Source organism: Prinia subflava, chromosome Z, assembly GCF_021018805.1.
Source record: "Prinia subflava isolate CZ2003 ecotype Zambia chromosome Z, Cam_Psub_1.2, whole genome shotgun sequence".
Lineage (NCBI taxonomy): Eukaryota > Metazoa > Chordata > Aves > Passeriformes > Cisticolidae > Prinia > Prinia subflava.
In genome coordinates this window covers 52,720,140-52,737,263 of record NC_086283.1, presented here as the reverse complement: position 1 = coordinate 52,737,263, position 17,124 = coordinate 52,720,140, and the positions used below count along the sequence as shown (strand labels likewise).

General features: G+C 34.5%; 1 protein-coding gene across 1 annotated transcript in view; it reads left to right on the top strand.

Annotated features, from left to right (window-relative positions):
- The window catches only part of CNTNAP4 (contactin associated protein family member 4), a 200,466-nt gene that overhangs the window by 138,201 nt on the left and 45,141 nt on the right, over window positions 1-17,124 (top strand). The window contains exons 9-11 of the mRNA XM_063423036.1: window positions 5,806-5,952; window positions 10,748-10,919; window positions 16,977-17,083. Coding sequence (XP_063279106.1) covers window positions 5,806-5,952; window positions 10,748-10,919; window positions 16,977-17,083 — 426 coding nt within the window. The remainder of the gene's footprint in view (window positions 1-5,805; window positions 5,953-10,747; window positions 10,920-16,976; window positions 17,084-17,124) is intronic.

Sequence of the window (17,124 nt, the reverse complement as noted above, 5' to 3'; positions counted from 1 at the left end):
ATTAGTTTGTGTGCAACTGTGCTTCACTTGTGAGAATTTTACACCCAGTTATTTGTAAATGCTTTCTTTTCTCAAGCTTACCTATTTTTTTTTTCCCCACGAGTGAGCAGAAATTACTTGCAGTAATATAGACTGAAAATTTGAGTCCTTAGCTTAACATGCATACAATATGTACAGCTCATGTGTATAACCTGGGAAATCTAAGCAGCTCTTTCAGTTGTGAAGTGTAAGAAATTTAGTCTCTTACTCTGTCAAGCTAAGTCATTAAGATGTTTTTTGCCATTTGTCAGTACTTTCAAAAGGTAAGAAGTAACTAACGTTTTTATACAGTTATACATAACTATAAATAACATGTCTATTATTTTTTAGAATTGTCAATTGCAGATGTATCCATTAAACTGAGACAGTGGATGTCCAATACCACATTGTGTTTCAGAAAACCAGGGCAAGTTTGAGTCTATGATTAAAAAAAAAAAGGGAACTTGAAGAAAATGAGAGCTAAAGGGTCATTTTTGTAGTTAAACACTGAATTAAGACTAGATCATCTGCTTTTGGTAGTGCACTTCTAAGCATCTCACAGGGTAAAACAGATTTTCAGAAAGCTAGTGCCTTCTAGTCTTCTGATGAGTAATTTCACCCTTGGCAAACAAATATGTCAAGACAAAAGGATGAAGCAACTATGTGATACACAGTCATGCTAGAGAGTATTCAGTTGGGCTTTGAAGTAGATTCCAACTTTAACTTTCTCTCTGCGTGGCAAGAATGGGACTAACTCTTTCACAAAGAATCTCTTCAGTTTTTCTGAGCACCGTTGGCACTTGATGTGAGAACAAGACTGTTGGCCCAGTCAGGAATCTCCATCTTTAGAAAATAGGAGAGCAGGACAGAAAAGCCTCATCTCCACCTTTGAAGGCTTTTTATAAAGTGCTGAGATCCAGTAACATCTCCATCTAATAATATTGTCACCTTCACCTACCAGCACTTCATCATTATTATACTGTTCTCTGACATTTCACGTATCACAGCTGCCTTAGAGCTTGTCATCGTTTATGCAAACAAATTGAATTTTGTCCTTTACTTGTAGATGGATTATATGATGTGATATGATATGATGAGTCCTCAGACAGGAAATCTGCATAGTAGAGATTAGGTGGATAAAAGGGATTACAAGGAATAAATGAGGATAAGGAAATTGAGGCTGGAGTTGGAGTGGTTTCTGTACAGACAAAGATGACCCGAATCCACTAGCTGGAGGAATGTACTGTAGAAGCAATGGTGAATTTGGATGCAGAAAACATATTTATGATACCCAAAACATCACTTGATCTTTGACTTATTTTAAACCATACAAAATCATGTGTTTTCCATATCATATTCATAAAGCAGAATATTATCAATGTAAAAGAAGCCAAGTTTGTTCCAGTTATATAATTAAAAACAAGTGAGAAACCCCTAAACTAGTTATAATCAGTATAAAGACAAAGTAAGAAGAGGGGGAATGGGGGAAGAGAGAAGGGGAAAGAGAGAAGGGGGAAAGGGGAGGGGGCGGGAGGAGGGAGAAGCGGAAGGGGAGGGGAAGAGAAGAAGAAAGAGAGAGAGAAGGAAACTGGCAGGTTCATTATGTTTCTACAGGTGTATAATGATTACAAGTAAAATTTTAAACCATTGATTATTTTAACTCAGAAAAAGACTATAAGCCTCTAATGACCATAGATAATGTTGAAATTTACATAAATGCTTTGATCCTTTTCCTGTGGGTGATAATGGGAATGGCACTGGTATTTTTTATTATCTAAAATAACTGATGCACAAAGAGTACCACTTTCATGACAAGAGATTTCCCTAGGCTTACCTTTTGAAAATGTCAATTTCTTAGTAAGAATGTCAGTGGTATGTAGTTAGCAGTGATGAATTTGACTTTTTAGGAGTTATTTCAATTGCTGTTCAATTAGGTGATGTATGTTAAAGAAACTGTTGCTGTGCACTGTCATTTTAACAGACTGGCTTATGGTGGTCGCACTTTTGACAGCTGTAGGTAGACTTGCACATGGTGCAATTTATTCAATTTCAAAGCTGCAAAGCAATATATAAAATATTAGCATAAACATCCCAAAATAAATCTTGACATTCTATGCTGAAACAGAATTTAATGCTCTCATGCTAGGTTAAGCTTTCTGTTCATAAAGTCTAACAGGAGGAATTGTGTTTGTCTTTGTGGAGGCAAACGCTACAGAAAAATCATCTTATTCTCTTCTGAGAAGGAATTTATCTAACCAAACCATATGGGAAACTTTTCATTGAGTTTTTGAAGTGTTTGTTGTAACAATCACTGAAGCAATTCAAGTCTGCATTTGGAGATTGAGTAATTAAATTATGGATGGTTGGACAGAAGATTTGCTCCCCTGCAGGCGAGGACTTGTGACCTGACTTTAACACGTACATGCACACACACATAATATTTGATAATTAAAGCAAAGCATATTTCTTTATGCACAAGTTTTAAATTAATTATCCTCTGTTTTTGAAGAATTTCTTTAACTATATAAAACTGAGGAGAATGGCATGTTAATTCATAAATAATTAGGTTATAGTAAATTCTATCTTTCTTTTGCAGAATGGTTGCCTAATGTCTTTCATTTGTAGCCTCTTTTGCACATCAAATATTCACAAAGAAATAAAAAAAGATTTAAAGAAAAAGAAAAACCAACACAAAGTTAATTTGTTTTGAATTATGAGACCAAATTGAATTACAATATGTGTAAATGTTAGATCTTATTACTCTGTTTCTTCTATGACCCTCTATTTCTATTCAGCTTCTAATTTCCATGCAGCTTTTAATTTAGTGATGTTAATAATAATGGAGTTTCATTGTTATACTTCGGACTAATCTATAAATTACTTCCTCTAAACTTTTTCTTTGTTTCTCACTGATCTCCTAATAATCTATATACACTGTATTTTATAAATGTGTTCCTGTGGTCAGTTATCATTGTTCTGCAAGACTTCCCGTAAACCCTATTTTAATACTTAGATTTAATGGAACTAATGGGAAAAAATGGATATTTTGTTTAACAGCTGCCTTATTATGAACTAATAAATTAATTGTTTTGTTTTTCCACCTTGTTTCTGGTTAAGCATTTTTCTACCCCATAGCAGAGCAGCAGACAAAATATAAGTTTCAGATGGAATGTAGAGGCCTCTTCCACTTAGATGTTGTACGACTCAGTGGCTCCACACAAGCAAATGAGAATTTAGTTAAGGTTCTAAATTCAAAGGCTAAGATGAACAGTTTCCATCAGAGTGTCTTGTGCTCCCATAATGACATTCCTTAGTTCTCAGACTTAATAAAAGAGATTTCTAGGAAGTCTTAACTTCCCAGAAATTAAAATTGTTAAATATCTCTAATCATACCAACCTCTAAGAAGGGGAGATAAAATATTCTGTCCAAAATCATATAGTAGATCAGTAGGGTGAATTACAATCAACAAAACAAACAGTGCAAAATTCATATTATTAATTGTCCAGTAAAAAAAACACCTGATGGTCTGAAATACAATTCTTTATATGTTAGGACAGTCTCTTACCTACCTTCACAGTCAAATACTGGAATATGGTTCACCCACCAGAACAAGATGCTACCGATGCAGGATGCACTAGTAAGAATTAAAAGTAGTTATCCTTGTAACAATTAAAATAAAGTGTCAGTTTATTGCTGGATTTAGTGTTTTCAGTAATGACATATGTAATGAGATCAAGTGTATCCTCATCAAGTTTGCTGATGACACCAACCTGAGTGGTGCAGTAGATTCGCTTTAGGGAAGGAATGTAGATTTGAGTATGGAGAGCACTTGATAGACTTGAAGAATGGATCCATGTGAAACTCATGGAGCTCAACAAAGCCGAATGCAAGTTCCTGCACCTGGGTTTGAGTGCCCCCCAGTATCAGTACAGGATGGCAGAGGATGGGATTGAGAGCAGGCCAAGAAGAATGTGGGGGTGGTGGTAGGTGAGACCCCATCTCAAGACCTGCTTCAAGCTCTAGAGTCCCCTATGCAAGAAAAACATGGTCATGCTAGAGGGAGACTGGAATCGGGCCATGAGAATAATGGGAGGGCTAGAGCATGTCTCCATAAAGACCAACTCAGAGAGTAAGTATTGTTCAACTTGGAAAAAAAAAAGGGTTTAGGGAGACCTTACTGTGGTGTTTCAGTACTTAAGAGAAGGTCTATAACGGAGATTTTTATTCTTTTTTCCTCCAAGGATCTGTAGTGGCAGAACAAGAGGTAACAATTTTAAAGTGAAACAGGTTATATTTACATGTTCCAGTCCTGGAAGTGTTCCAAGCTTCAATGTTGTATGGGGGCCTTGGCAACCAGATCCCTGCAAAAAACGACCCTGCAAAGAGGGACGTTGATCAAACTGTTTTTTAAAGGTCATTTGCAGCCCCAAATGCTGTGTGATTCTTGTTCCTTGATTTCTACAGGAAAAAGATAATGTATTAAAGAGATGTGACCAGAAAACTTCAATCGCTTGAAGGAACCATAAGAATCGAGGGCTAAAGCAAAATGTTTAGGATTTCTTGTTATGAGTTCCCTAATAAATATGTTGATTGAAGTAAGGAAAAAGTTAGAGAAAAGGTATATAGGAGTAATATTATCTTAAATATATTGGAAATACTATCTAGGTGATAGTTCATCTGAGTTTGCAATGTCCTTTTAGGGTTTATCTTTTCATTGTATGACAATCTTGGATTTAGATTATGTAGTCAACCTTCTGTGGACCCTAGTTACGCTATAATTTAGCTATTCGAACCTTCTTCTCTTTCTCTTTTTATTTCTTTTCTTTCTCTTTGAATGTGTCTCTTAACTCATGGACTGTTACTCCTGCATATACAACATATTCTAGAGATGAGTACATAAATGCATGAAATTTCAAGAGGGAAATCACAGATCACAAATTATAAGCACTCTGTGGTACAAGAAAAGACTTTGACTAATTTAAAGGCTTTATTCTTTTTTCTTCACTGAAAGAAATATCTCTGTTCTGAAGAACACTCAAGAACATGATTGTCTTTAAGCACGTGTCAAAGAGAATAATGTGGTGACATGCTGCCCTGTGTAGAATTTATTTATGTATACATAAGTGCTTTCCAGAATCAGGGCTATAGGTTTATTCCTTTGTGGCACCTTACACCTACACAGCCAGAGGTAATGGAAATTTTTGGTTGTGGCTAAAGTCTCAGAATATTTTCCCATACATGTCCAGTAAAAGAATCAACTGAAAACAAAATTTTCTTGTGATATTGACATGATGATGACTGAAGCTTTCAGCATCTAGAGCATTTTGCTATTTTCCCATGTTGTAATATAATGACTACTTTTTATTTTAAAATATGAAGAAATCTCTTGTAACAGTGTAATAAAAATATGTATTATGTGTAAAATACTGCAGCAGCATCACAATGATATTTTAATGATAACCTCCTTGGATTGGGAGGATACTCTTCACAGTCATTACGTTAAATGGATGTATTACAAATAATTTGGCTGCAGAAGTAGTACTACAAGAGTAAGTCTTAGTCACTGAAGTACCTTTATTGTTTTATTTATAAAATGGGAAGGTAGGTTCTGTCTTCACAAAACATGCTTGTGCTTATTTAGTTCTTTTTCATTTCTTTCTCTTTGGAGATTTTACATGGGCTATGATTGCTCTCATGGTTCCTTCTCCTTTCAGCTCTAAAACATTTGGATAGTATAACAATAAGTGGAAGTTTATACTGATTTGGGGGGTTTATTTTTCTTTCAGGTGCTGGATTAAATAATGGCCAGTGGCATTCTGTCTCTCTCTCTATCAAAAGGAATCGTATCAGTGTAAGAGTGGACAGTGATGTGACCTCGTCTGCTCATGCCATCATACCTCTGCAGATTTATTCAGATGTTTTCTACTTTGGAGGTGAAATATTGTTGTTTGTTTATATTGGCAATAACCAACAGTTACACAGCAATTTTTCCTGAAATATCTAATCAAATGAAAAGAGTTGTTTGGCTTGCTTCAAGTTTGTTTTTTTTTTTTGCCTAGCTTGGTTCAGGCACTGTTATGATGTTTTTAGTTTCAGTTTCCTTTGATTTTTACCATGTTGAGTAGAATAAATCACCACCCTGAATCCTTGGTCACATTTTAGATTGTCGTAACTTGTATGGTGTTCTGAGAAAGTTCTGAGAAAACTGAGAAGGTTGTATACAAAACACTAAATTAATATAGACCCCTGTCATTGTCCACGGATCACTTGCCATGAAACAATGGGTTTTAATGAAATTTCATACTCACAGGCATACTGTTAGTACAGTAACAGCTACATGAACATTCACATGATTTTTCACCTCTGGCATCTACCCTTTTCTACTAAAAATACCCCTTGACTTGGTTAATAATCAGTGAAATCAGAGAAAGATGCAAAATATTAGTCTTGAATAACTCTCATATGTTGGTTCAGGTTCCCAGATCTCTGATTAGGTGATTTTCATCATTGCAGGGTTGATGGCACAGATGAACAGTTCAGAAGGGATGTGGGCAGTTACAGAAAGCAGCATATTCAATTAAGTTGTACAAGGACATTTCTATTTGTGTTTTGCAGTGTGGAGAGGGCAAAATAATTCCAGGAATACTGGAAGTACCAGCTGCATATCTACCCCTCCGGTTCTCTGATCTCAGCCTTATCACTGAAATATGCAGCTCATGCATCTAATACAAAGTTAGGGAATGCTAGAAGTGGGTTTCTGAGTTTAGAAGATTCTTTATTAAATTTTCATGTTATATACTACTGTCAAAATGCAGACAATGCATTTTTACTTTCTTTCCAACTTTATATGAATATTTACCATGTTTGTGCTGTTTGTTAAAATGTGAGTATCAGCCTTTCAATGGAGATGTCCTGGGGTCATGGTGATTTGTTTACTTGTTTTAATGAATACAAATTATGCAGGAAATGTGTATACTTAACTAGGAAAATGTGTAATAAACATGAAAATAATTTAGTGTTATGTCAGCTCAATTTCTAGTCATGCCATCAGCAAGGATCTATAATCTCTCTCAGTTCTTGTAATAATAACTCACTGCAATTGTAAGGGAAAATGAAACCATTTAATATTGCAATAAGCACATAATATAAATTTAATGATTAAAGTATTTGTTCTTATCTTTAATATTCAGTCTACAATTGTAAGGAAATATGATTTAATTAATGTTAATTGTATTTGTCTCTTATCTAACAGAAGACAATTTTTGAAAAAGAGACACCAAGAAAAATATCTGAGACACAATTTTGTGAAATAGCTATGTCTAAAAATTGTAAACTTTTGCTACTTTCTCTGGCGTTTATTGATTTATTTAGCTATCCTTTGCTTATTTATTAGTTTATTTTAACTATACTGAAAGTATTTCATTCTTAAAAGAGCACCATATTTTTCACCAGAAATGACAGAATTTTTGTTACTGTTCAACTGTAGAATGCTGTAAAGCATGTGGTTAGACCTGTAATTAATTTGTTGGTGTGTGGTGCTGAACATACTGTGCTCCTATTTTGACTTTTGCAAGTCTGCATATTTGTTGTTCTTAAAGAAACACACCAAACAGATAATAAACACTTACCTTTAGAAACATGGTAATTTTGAAATTTGGTTCCTGAACAAAGCTATACACACTGAAAATCTATTTATTTTTTATATTTTAATTTTAATTCATTTTCTAATCTATATTTCTCAAAAATATATCTATTTTTAGATATAGACTCCCTTAAATATATTTAGTAGTTTCCACCATCATTTTGCTTTCCTGTATCATAAGCCTCTCCACTGTCTTTACAGGACTTCAAAAGTACCCATTAGCTCTGTGCAACAGAAAAGTGTCTTAAAACTCACTGCTTCCTAACAGCCTGAAACAAGAAGATCTTCAAATGCTGTGAACCAGAATGCAGTATTGTTGGACTAAGATCAAAGGATGACCCTTGTATATCACTGCAGAAACAATAATACCCCTTGGAAGAAAGACAAATAAAAACTATTTAAGCATTGTAGGGCTGTGTTTAGCTGCCACTGGGAAAAACTGCTCAATGGACAAAGTCTAAATCAAATCAGGATTAAAACAATTTATTTATTTACTACAAATATTTAATTTTTGGCAGTCAGTGAACAAGACATTTCAGGATCAGTAAGACAGTAGATAAACCGTAATATTAGATTCTTACAGAGTGGGGACATCCAGATGATATGTAGTCTAAGCCTCTGTTCTAAACTAGTTGGATTAGATGAAGATATACAGGGATTTTACCACTCAAGGCTTGTACAGCTGCAAAGATGGAAATCTTATAACTTCTTGGGGCAAATTGTTCTGATATGGACCACTGTCACAGTAAAAACACTTGTTGCTTGTGTCTTACGCCCTATGATCCAAATTTTCAGGTTTTTAGTTTTGTCCTTTGCCTCTTGTCCTGTCACCATGCACTGCTGGAAATAGTCTTGCTCCATCTTCTCTATGCCATCTTATTGGATAGCTTTATCTTCTCTTCTTAAGACAGAGTAGGCCCAGATCTCTCAGCCTCTCCTCATAAGTGCATTCAGCTTCCAGACATCTTAGAGGCCTCCTCTGGCCTTACTCTGGGACATGGATGTCCTTCCTGTACTAGGGGGCCCAGAACTACAGCACTCCAGATAGGGCCATGTAGCAGGAAGAACCACTTCCCAACACTTGCTGAGTACGCTCTGTAGTACATCCCAAAATGTATGCCTTCCCAAAGTCTTCTGTGCTGCAAGAGCACTCCCACAGCTTATATTGCACTTGATGGTCACTGGGATCTCAGACCTGTCTCTGGACAGCTATTCTCCAGTTTGGATAGTTGCTAGGATTTGTTCCATTTCAGATTAAAAATCTTGATCTTGTTCTTAATGAATTTCCTGACATTCGTGTCCAGGCCCCTTTGAAGCGCATCCCTGTTCTCCAACATTTTTTCCGTGCCCCTGGTTTGGTATCAGCTGCAGTCTTGCTGAAAGTGCACGCTGTCTCATCATCCAGGTCATTAATCAAAATATTATAGATGTAACTACTCATCTGTGAAGACTCTTCTGCTCAGTGATCATCAGCTGTTCTTTGCAGCATCAACTGCTGCTTGTCCCACCCATATAGATCATGAATCCGGTGATAGGGAAACTATAGAAAACTTCCAAGTCTTTGCTAAAGTATGCAGTGCTCAGTGCTCTCCCCGTATCTATACTGCCCATTACATCAGAAAAGAAAATTCTCAGACAGGCACGATTTGACCTTGAAGCTAAGGTCAACTTCTTGTCCTTTGCATGTTTAGAAATGGCTTTAAGAAGTTTTGCCCTATGAACAGGTACTGCAATAAGACTAAGTGCCCTCTAGTTTATTGAAGATGGGTGTAACATCTGCCTTTTCCAATTATTGAGAAGTGCAGCATATTACCAAGACCCTTTGAGGATTAAAATGTTAATGAATTCACAATGACAATTGTTAAAATGGCATTGACCAGCTCCTGCAGCACCCTCAGGTGCACCTTGGGTTCATTGTTCCTTTACTACAGTCTTTTTTTCATGCTCTGCTTAGATATGGGAATCCTAAGAATCAGTTTCACTAATGAAGAAAAAGACCATGAAGAAAACAATTCTTTTCTAGACCCTTGTCACTAAGTCCCCTGCCCCATGGAATATATGAATGATATGCATAATCTCTTTAGCCTTCCATATCTTAGTGTTGTACCTACAGAAACCTTTTTGTTGCACTTCAACTTCCTTGGCAAGTTTTATCTCTTGGTTTCCTAACTGTATTCCTAGACATGCAGGCAATGTCTTTATATTCCCCTCTATGTTGGGTGTCCCTGCTACCACATTTGGAGTGCTTTATTCTGTGTCTGCACTCACTCAGGAGCTCCATGTTTATGTTTTCAGGCCTTATGCCACATTTCCTTAACTATTTTGGTATTGCTATGGACTTCTCTTTCGCTCTAAAGAGCTTTCTTGTTGAAGCTATCCATCCCTTTTGCTCTCCAAGGCAATTTCTAATGGTATCCTCAAAACAGATCCTTAACAGAAAAAAAATGGCTCTTCTGAAGTGCAGGATTATAATTCTGGAGTTTTACTTCTTTCTCTCTTCCCTGTGGTTCATAAACTCTACAGCTGCTTCTTCATGTTTGCTGTAACCAAGACTGTCCTTGGTCTTTAAATTTTCAACGATTTCTTCCTTGTCCATGGAGCTTCTCTCCTAGTTGAGTCACTGATGATCTGCAACAAGAGGTTTCAGTACCTTACAAAATCTTAACAGCTGATAACTTAACACTGCACTTAGTAACTGATTTTTTTTTTTTAGTTGACTTCAATTTTGACTTAAAACTTGTTCAAATCATATGACCTTGGATTGTAACCTAGTATTCTGGGACTAAGATCTCCCAGTCAACCTGTTCCTATCTTGGTTCCACGCATTGCTTGGGAACTTCTGTTTAGGTTATCCTTAATGAATTTTTTAGTGATGTTTTGCATATGCTTTAAACATGGTAAGACGGCAGAGCAGTATTTCTTTTCAGTCATGTAACCATGGCTGATCAGAAGAGCTTCTGGCTAAAGTTCTCCAACTACAAAGTTTAAAACTTGTGGAGGTTATACAAGGTCGATTTACTTTTGGAATATATAATTTTTTTCAATAAAATATTTCTTTTCAGCTCCAGTTTTTATTCTTCTTTCAGGTTGTCCTAGCAGTGGAAACATTTCTGAATGTAATACCTCATTTGGTGGTTTTCAAGGATGCATGCGACTTATTTCCATTGGTAACAAAGCAGTGGATATGATCTCTATTCAGCAAAATGGTTTTGGCAATTTCAGTGATCTTCAGATAGATTTATGTGGCATTACAGACAGGTGAGAAAATAATGTTTATTAATTAATTTATTTATGTCTATATTTTGTTTCTAATAGTGACTTGATGACAAAGAGCAGAACACCTACAAAATGAAGTGCTGTTTTTTGTAAGAATTCAGGAGTCCAGAATAAATGCAGAATATGTAGCATGTAGCAAACAGACTTCCTTTTACTGCAAATAAAATCAACTTCAACTAAAATTATTTTATGTTTGTGACAAATATTAAATATCTTTCTTTTCAAGCACGCTCCAGACACAAATCCCCTGCTGCAACCTGTAGTCCTATCCACCCTTTGAAATACTATGCTTTTCACAAGTTACTGCTGTTTCCTATGTTCTACCTCTCCAGAAACACAATAGATAGTATCTGTCATAGTGAGTGTGCAATTGTCTTTTAGACCAAGGTCAGAACTAATCTCATAACTTGCAATTAGCATCTATCTAAGAGAATGGCTAGCTGAAGTGTCCCTCCCCAAAAGGAAAGTCCCTCCCCAAAGAGGAAAGACTATATACATTCCCAGAAATAGAAATGCCTGATGGAAAGATATTGCTGGACTTCAGTGTAGTGAAAGCAGAGGGGGTTGCAGAAAAACACAGACTGCTTAGAAGAGAGGGGCAAATACACAGTCAGTGGAAGGAGAAGTTTTATTCTGCAGGCTACAAAGAATGCAGTCACAGACAGCTATGCTCTCTTTAATCCAGAAGTGTTTTACTTGGATCCAGGTGAAAGGCTCTACTTAAAGGACACAGCAGGCAGAGGAGAATGATGTGCTTTTAAATAATTCTCCCTCACTTTCTATATTTCTAGACCTCATAAAGTGCCTTTTGATTTAAAAAGGTCTGTCTTTTGAATTATAAGACTTTTCAAAAATTCTGTCTTTTGGGGGAAACACTGTAGGCAGAGATCTGCTTCAAGAAACTAGCCAGTTTCAGGATCAGTCACACAACCCTACTTCTATGACCTGCTATCCGTTCCTAGAAGTAACACAGTGTACAGCTGTACATGTTCTTGTTTTGGAAACAGTCATGACTTCGTGTAGATGAAAAAATTACTAGCTATTTACCTAATTCTTCATAAAAATTAGAGAGAAAAGTCCAAGATGAGGATGAAAGTTCTGCCTATAATGTGGTCCTTTCAATTGTATTTGTAGTGTATATTCTCACTAATATTTGTACACCTATCATACATTAAAAACATATGAAGTTCATATATATGTACATGTATATAAAATATATAAAATAATTGTGCTAATTTATCCCTTCCTGAACTAATCCTGACTTTGCAGTAGGCACTAAGTGTGATAGATGTGTGCCAAAACAGAGTCTGGCTTCAGTCAAAACTTTACTGTATGGCTTACTAGGGACTTATATTTGGGATACCTCCTACATTGATGTTTCTTTTTGCCTTTCTTTCATACTACTGCCTTTGACTTATTTTTTCAGTTTTCAATCATAACTTTCTCCTTCCTCTCCTCTTTAATGGACCTCATGACACTTCCTTCTGGCTTCTAAAGCACTGCATCACTGCTGCTTTTTGAACTCTGGAATTGAACTTACTTCTATTATACTGCTTGTCTTCTTGCTTGTATAAAGACAAAATCAGGAAGATAATCAGGTGAAAAGAATCTAATGTGGGAATCTGTATATTCTTTAGTCAAACATAATGGGTATCTAAGCAAGATAATGAGTGAAAAAATATCACTTGATTGACTCACTATATAATTAATGCCAATTTCTGCTGATTTACCATGAATTTTCCAATGTTCACAGTAACTGTGGACTTCCTAAAATGTTCATCGTAGAGTTGCAGTTTAGAAGCCATCTCCTCCTCCATGAACAAAGACATATCTTACCAAATTTTTTTAATGAAGATGGTACATTTTTTATGTAGCGATTCCAGCTATTTTCAGTTTTGAATGACCAGAAGATGTAAGTTTGTACATGTATGTTTTAAAAAGATGGTAAGTGTATAAATAAACAATAAATGATGTTTAAAGCCACTATGTAAAACTCAGGATAAAGAAATCCAGCATTATTTAGAGTACACAAGTGTCTGAACACTTAACTCATACTACTTTCTCACACTTTATTGACTTGAGGTTGTATTGCTTTCATACTTCATCAAAATTATGTGTGCTTTCTCAATCTCAGTAATACAAAAGGGAAAGAACATCTTTATTGGAGATTTTTGGTTGGTTGGTTTTGTTTTCTTTGATATTTACTAGTGTTAATTTCTGTCTCTTCTTCTATCTTGACCATTCTTGCATTGACTCTTCCAGATTTAGTTTTCAGTTCCCAGAATGCTTAGTATATGTCTTCCTAATTTATCAAAATAGAAGTTTAACCTACCTATCTTTAGAATAATTTCATTACTCTTTTTTTTTCTTTTTTTCTTTCTTTTTTTTTTTTCCCCAAAATAGACTGCTTTAAAAAATCCTGTCTGATCTTGTGCTGTCGTGCTTCTGGTACTGTTTCTTCCGCATTCTCTCACACAGTCACATTTAATTCAATATATACCTCATTTGTAACATAATAATAAACTCATCCTTTGTAACAAGCCTCATGTCTCTCCTTATCAAACTAGTTCTACATGTTACCATAAGTCCCAAGTGATAAAGCACATATATTTGGGAAAATTAAAACTGCTTACATGTTTTAAACAATTTTAATAGGTAGCTTGTATCATCATGTTTACCATATTGTTTGAGAAAAAATGCTTTCTACCATATTTATAAGTGTCTTTGAATGCCCTAACCTAATGAGCATTTTTCCCACTGTGTCCCTGATAGTAAATATCTCCTCAGAGGTGAGTGCAAACAAATCCCTTCTTTGTCCTGGAGTCTTTATGCGAGTCTTTAAATTTCCTGTTCCAAACCATGAAGCATGGCCCAGATTCCAGTTATTGATCACTTTTGTAATAGAAGTGATTGACACCTAAATGTAGTAATTTTATAGCAGTTTTACACATTTGAAGTGCATGGAAACAAAACTAAAAAAATTAGTCTTTGCATAGCAACATGGATCTCTATGCAACAGTAAATAAACTGAAAACAATTCTATTTAATCCATTCTTTAGCTCATATATACACATTTAACATATGAAGCATGTTCTTTATGAGATTTACAGCCTTCATGGAGAGATGGTTAGTTAATAATTCATTTTTCTGAATATAAATTTTTATTCATGTTATACAAACAAATGGCATACCATTTTCCTATTTTCAGTTTTCTCTGTTTGATAAACTTTATAGTTCTTATCCTAGTCTTAAATTATTATGACTGTTTGCAGTCATCAGTCTTACCATGATCCTTCATTTAGCCATTTCATTATATGACATCTTTATATTGCTCATATATCTCTTATGCATGCAAACAATTCCCTTAATATATTTTTCCTTAATATCTTTTCTCACAGCTCCTTTATCAGTATATATTGGTTTAATAACTCTTAAGCAAATATAAACCATTCACCAAATCACTTTAAAGGACACACTGTCATTTAAATACCTTACAATGTTAGCATATTTAGTCTCTGAGGAGAGAGTACAAGATGAGTCTGTCCTAATTACATTGAGCCCTACACACAAACATACAATTTCCTACCAGGAGCTCTTGCTTTTTTGTCCTGGCAGCAGCATACAAAAAAACCCCAAATTGAATGGGTTAATATCTTCGAGAAAAACCAAAAATAAAAATGATGGTCACTACACAGTTCAGATTTTTTTTTCTTTATTTTTAAATGAACTGAAGAATGAAGAAATAATAAGCATTAAAAATTCAGTAGTTATTTGCTTTCTTTTTAGGGATCTTTTAGACATAATTTAGAATCATGTTGAAGAAGTATACAAAAAAAGTGTCTAGCTGAAATTTGACGTACAAAGTTCTTATTTTTTGCCTTTCTTTATCAAAACTATATATTATATAATATATTCCTATTCTGGATCAGTATTTTCCTCTCAATATTACTTTATAGTTATTAATAGGCTGCTGCTTTGGTTTAAAATATTATATAATTTTCAGAAGCCATTCACCTAAAAGCATATTATCAAGAAATATGTGGTAAATATTTAATCAGCTGTTGCTTTTCTGGATTTAGCAGACACAGTGATGAATCAAAAAACTAATTTTTATAGATGAAATATTAGAAATACTGTTTCAAATATGTGAAATACTTTTTTAGAAAAGAAAGCTGTGTTCTAAATCTTGCTTTGGTGTAGGGTCACAGCATATAATGTAGTTATACATTGACTTTGATGTGAACTAGTGACTAGTTTCTATTATACATCCTGAAGCAGAGGAAAGAAGTTTAATGTTAAAAGACTTTCTTAACTTGTTTTCACTTTCACTGAGGTTGATTCGAGTGTCATCAACTTCATCAAAGCTCTTCATCTTGTGAACAATATTAGGAAGATTAATTTGTAGGGAAAGGGAGTCAATATAAGTAAAGACTATGTAAAACACATAAAATTTTTGGATAATGTCGTTATCAAAAAGGAATGAGACACAAGATTTGACTTAAAAAAACACAGAACAGCTGTGAGTGCATGCACTGAAAGTCTTGAATGGCAGTTTTACTAAATAGAGATTTGTATTTATCATAGCTGATGATTAGTTATAACCATAGAAAGTAAAATAGAGCATTTACCTAAGAAATATTACTATGCATATTTATGTAATTCTGTCAAACAAAGTATTTAAAATCAAAATAATTGTAAGCCTAGTGACTAAATTTTGTCTTCAGGTTCCAAAACAAAATTCATTGAGACATATATAATCTGTTGACTAGTCTTAAGGATACAATGTATGAGGGACAGAATAGATACAAGATCAGCTCTTTCACTGCCAAAAAATGTTACAGATTTCCTTGAAATTAGGTGACATCAGTTTACTTACTTTATCTATACTTCATTTGCTACTTTTTTTTAATCTCCTTCTGTGAAAACCATTTGTCCTTGTTTATAAACATGAAAGAAAGATAAAATTCTTTGAGTGCCATGAGCAGCAAGCGTTCAAAGACCCTGAATTATTCATAGGACAGATGTGTGAAATGCTGGACTTGCTGCAATACTGATTTAATATTCTCCTAACATTTCTTGAATTAATTAAAAGGTTTTTTAAGAGCCTGTGAATGTTGGTGGGCATGTTGTTTTTGTTAGTTTTATTTTCTGTAGCTAATATCAACAGTAAAGTAATTTTACACTTTCTGAGCTGTATCATACACATACACTCTGTGCAGTTAGAATGTTAACTAATTTCTTAGATGAAAAGCTAGTTAATAGTTGGTTGAAATGTGCCAATCTATTTCAATATATTTTCTGTTGCATTTATAAAATAAAGAGAATTTTTTTCATGTCACAATTATTTTTATACTTTAGTATAATCTTAAACATGAAGAAGTTATTGGAAAATTATTTTTTCAGTCAACCACTGTATACCTAGAAGAAAAGAATCGCAACTCTTCAGAATCTTAGTCATATTACCAGAATGGAAGTTGGCTTTATAAGTAGTTAGTTGTTAGTAGTTAGTTAGTGTTGAAACTGGCATACTGAACTCTTTCTAAAGAATAAAAAAGATTTGGTAATAAGAAATAGATGTCAGGTGCTGTGGTCAGATTTCTTTGTTAGGTATTTTTTTATTGTTATTTTTACAAGAACAGAAAGAAATCTGCTGTAATGTTGCTTTGTTTTGATACATGTTGTTGAAGAAATCCCAGTCATTGCAAGACTTGCCATGGAACTATTAACATATAAGCCTTTCATTTGTTTTATAGTCTGTATTGAATTGAGGCTGGTTGAACACTAATAACAGTTCTGCATCTTACAATTTATTCCTGTTCTCACAAGCTTATTACATAATTAAGATATTTTTTAGCAAAAGGAATACCAGGGAAGAAATTCTTTTCATTTTCATTTACTTATATTGACATCTTTACCAATGACCTTGATGACTTACGTCACATTGTATTTCTTTTTCAAGATTTTGCATTTCTTGCTGAGTACAAGTGGCATGTAAGTGAGGAGAAAAAAGAGTGAAAATGCACGCTGTTTTTGTTTTAGGTGTTTGCCTAATTACTGTGAACACGGTGGTGAGTGCTCACAGTCCTGGAACAGTTTCCACTGTAACTGTGCGAATACTGGGTACAAAGGAGCTACTTGTCACTATCGTAAGTCTAAGATATTTTCTCATTTCTGACTATGCTTTTAC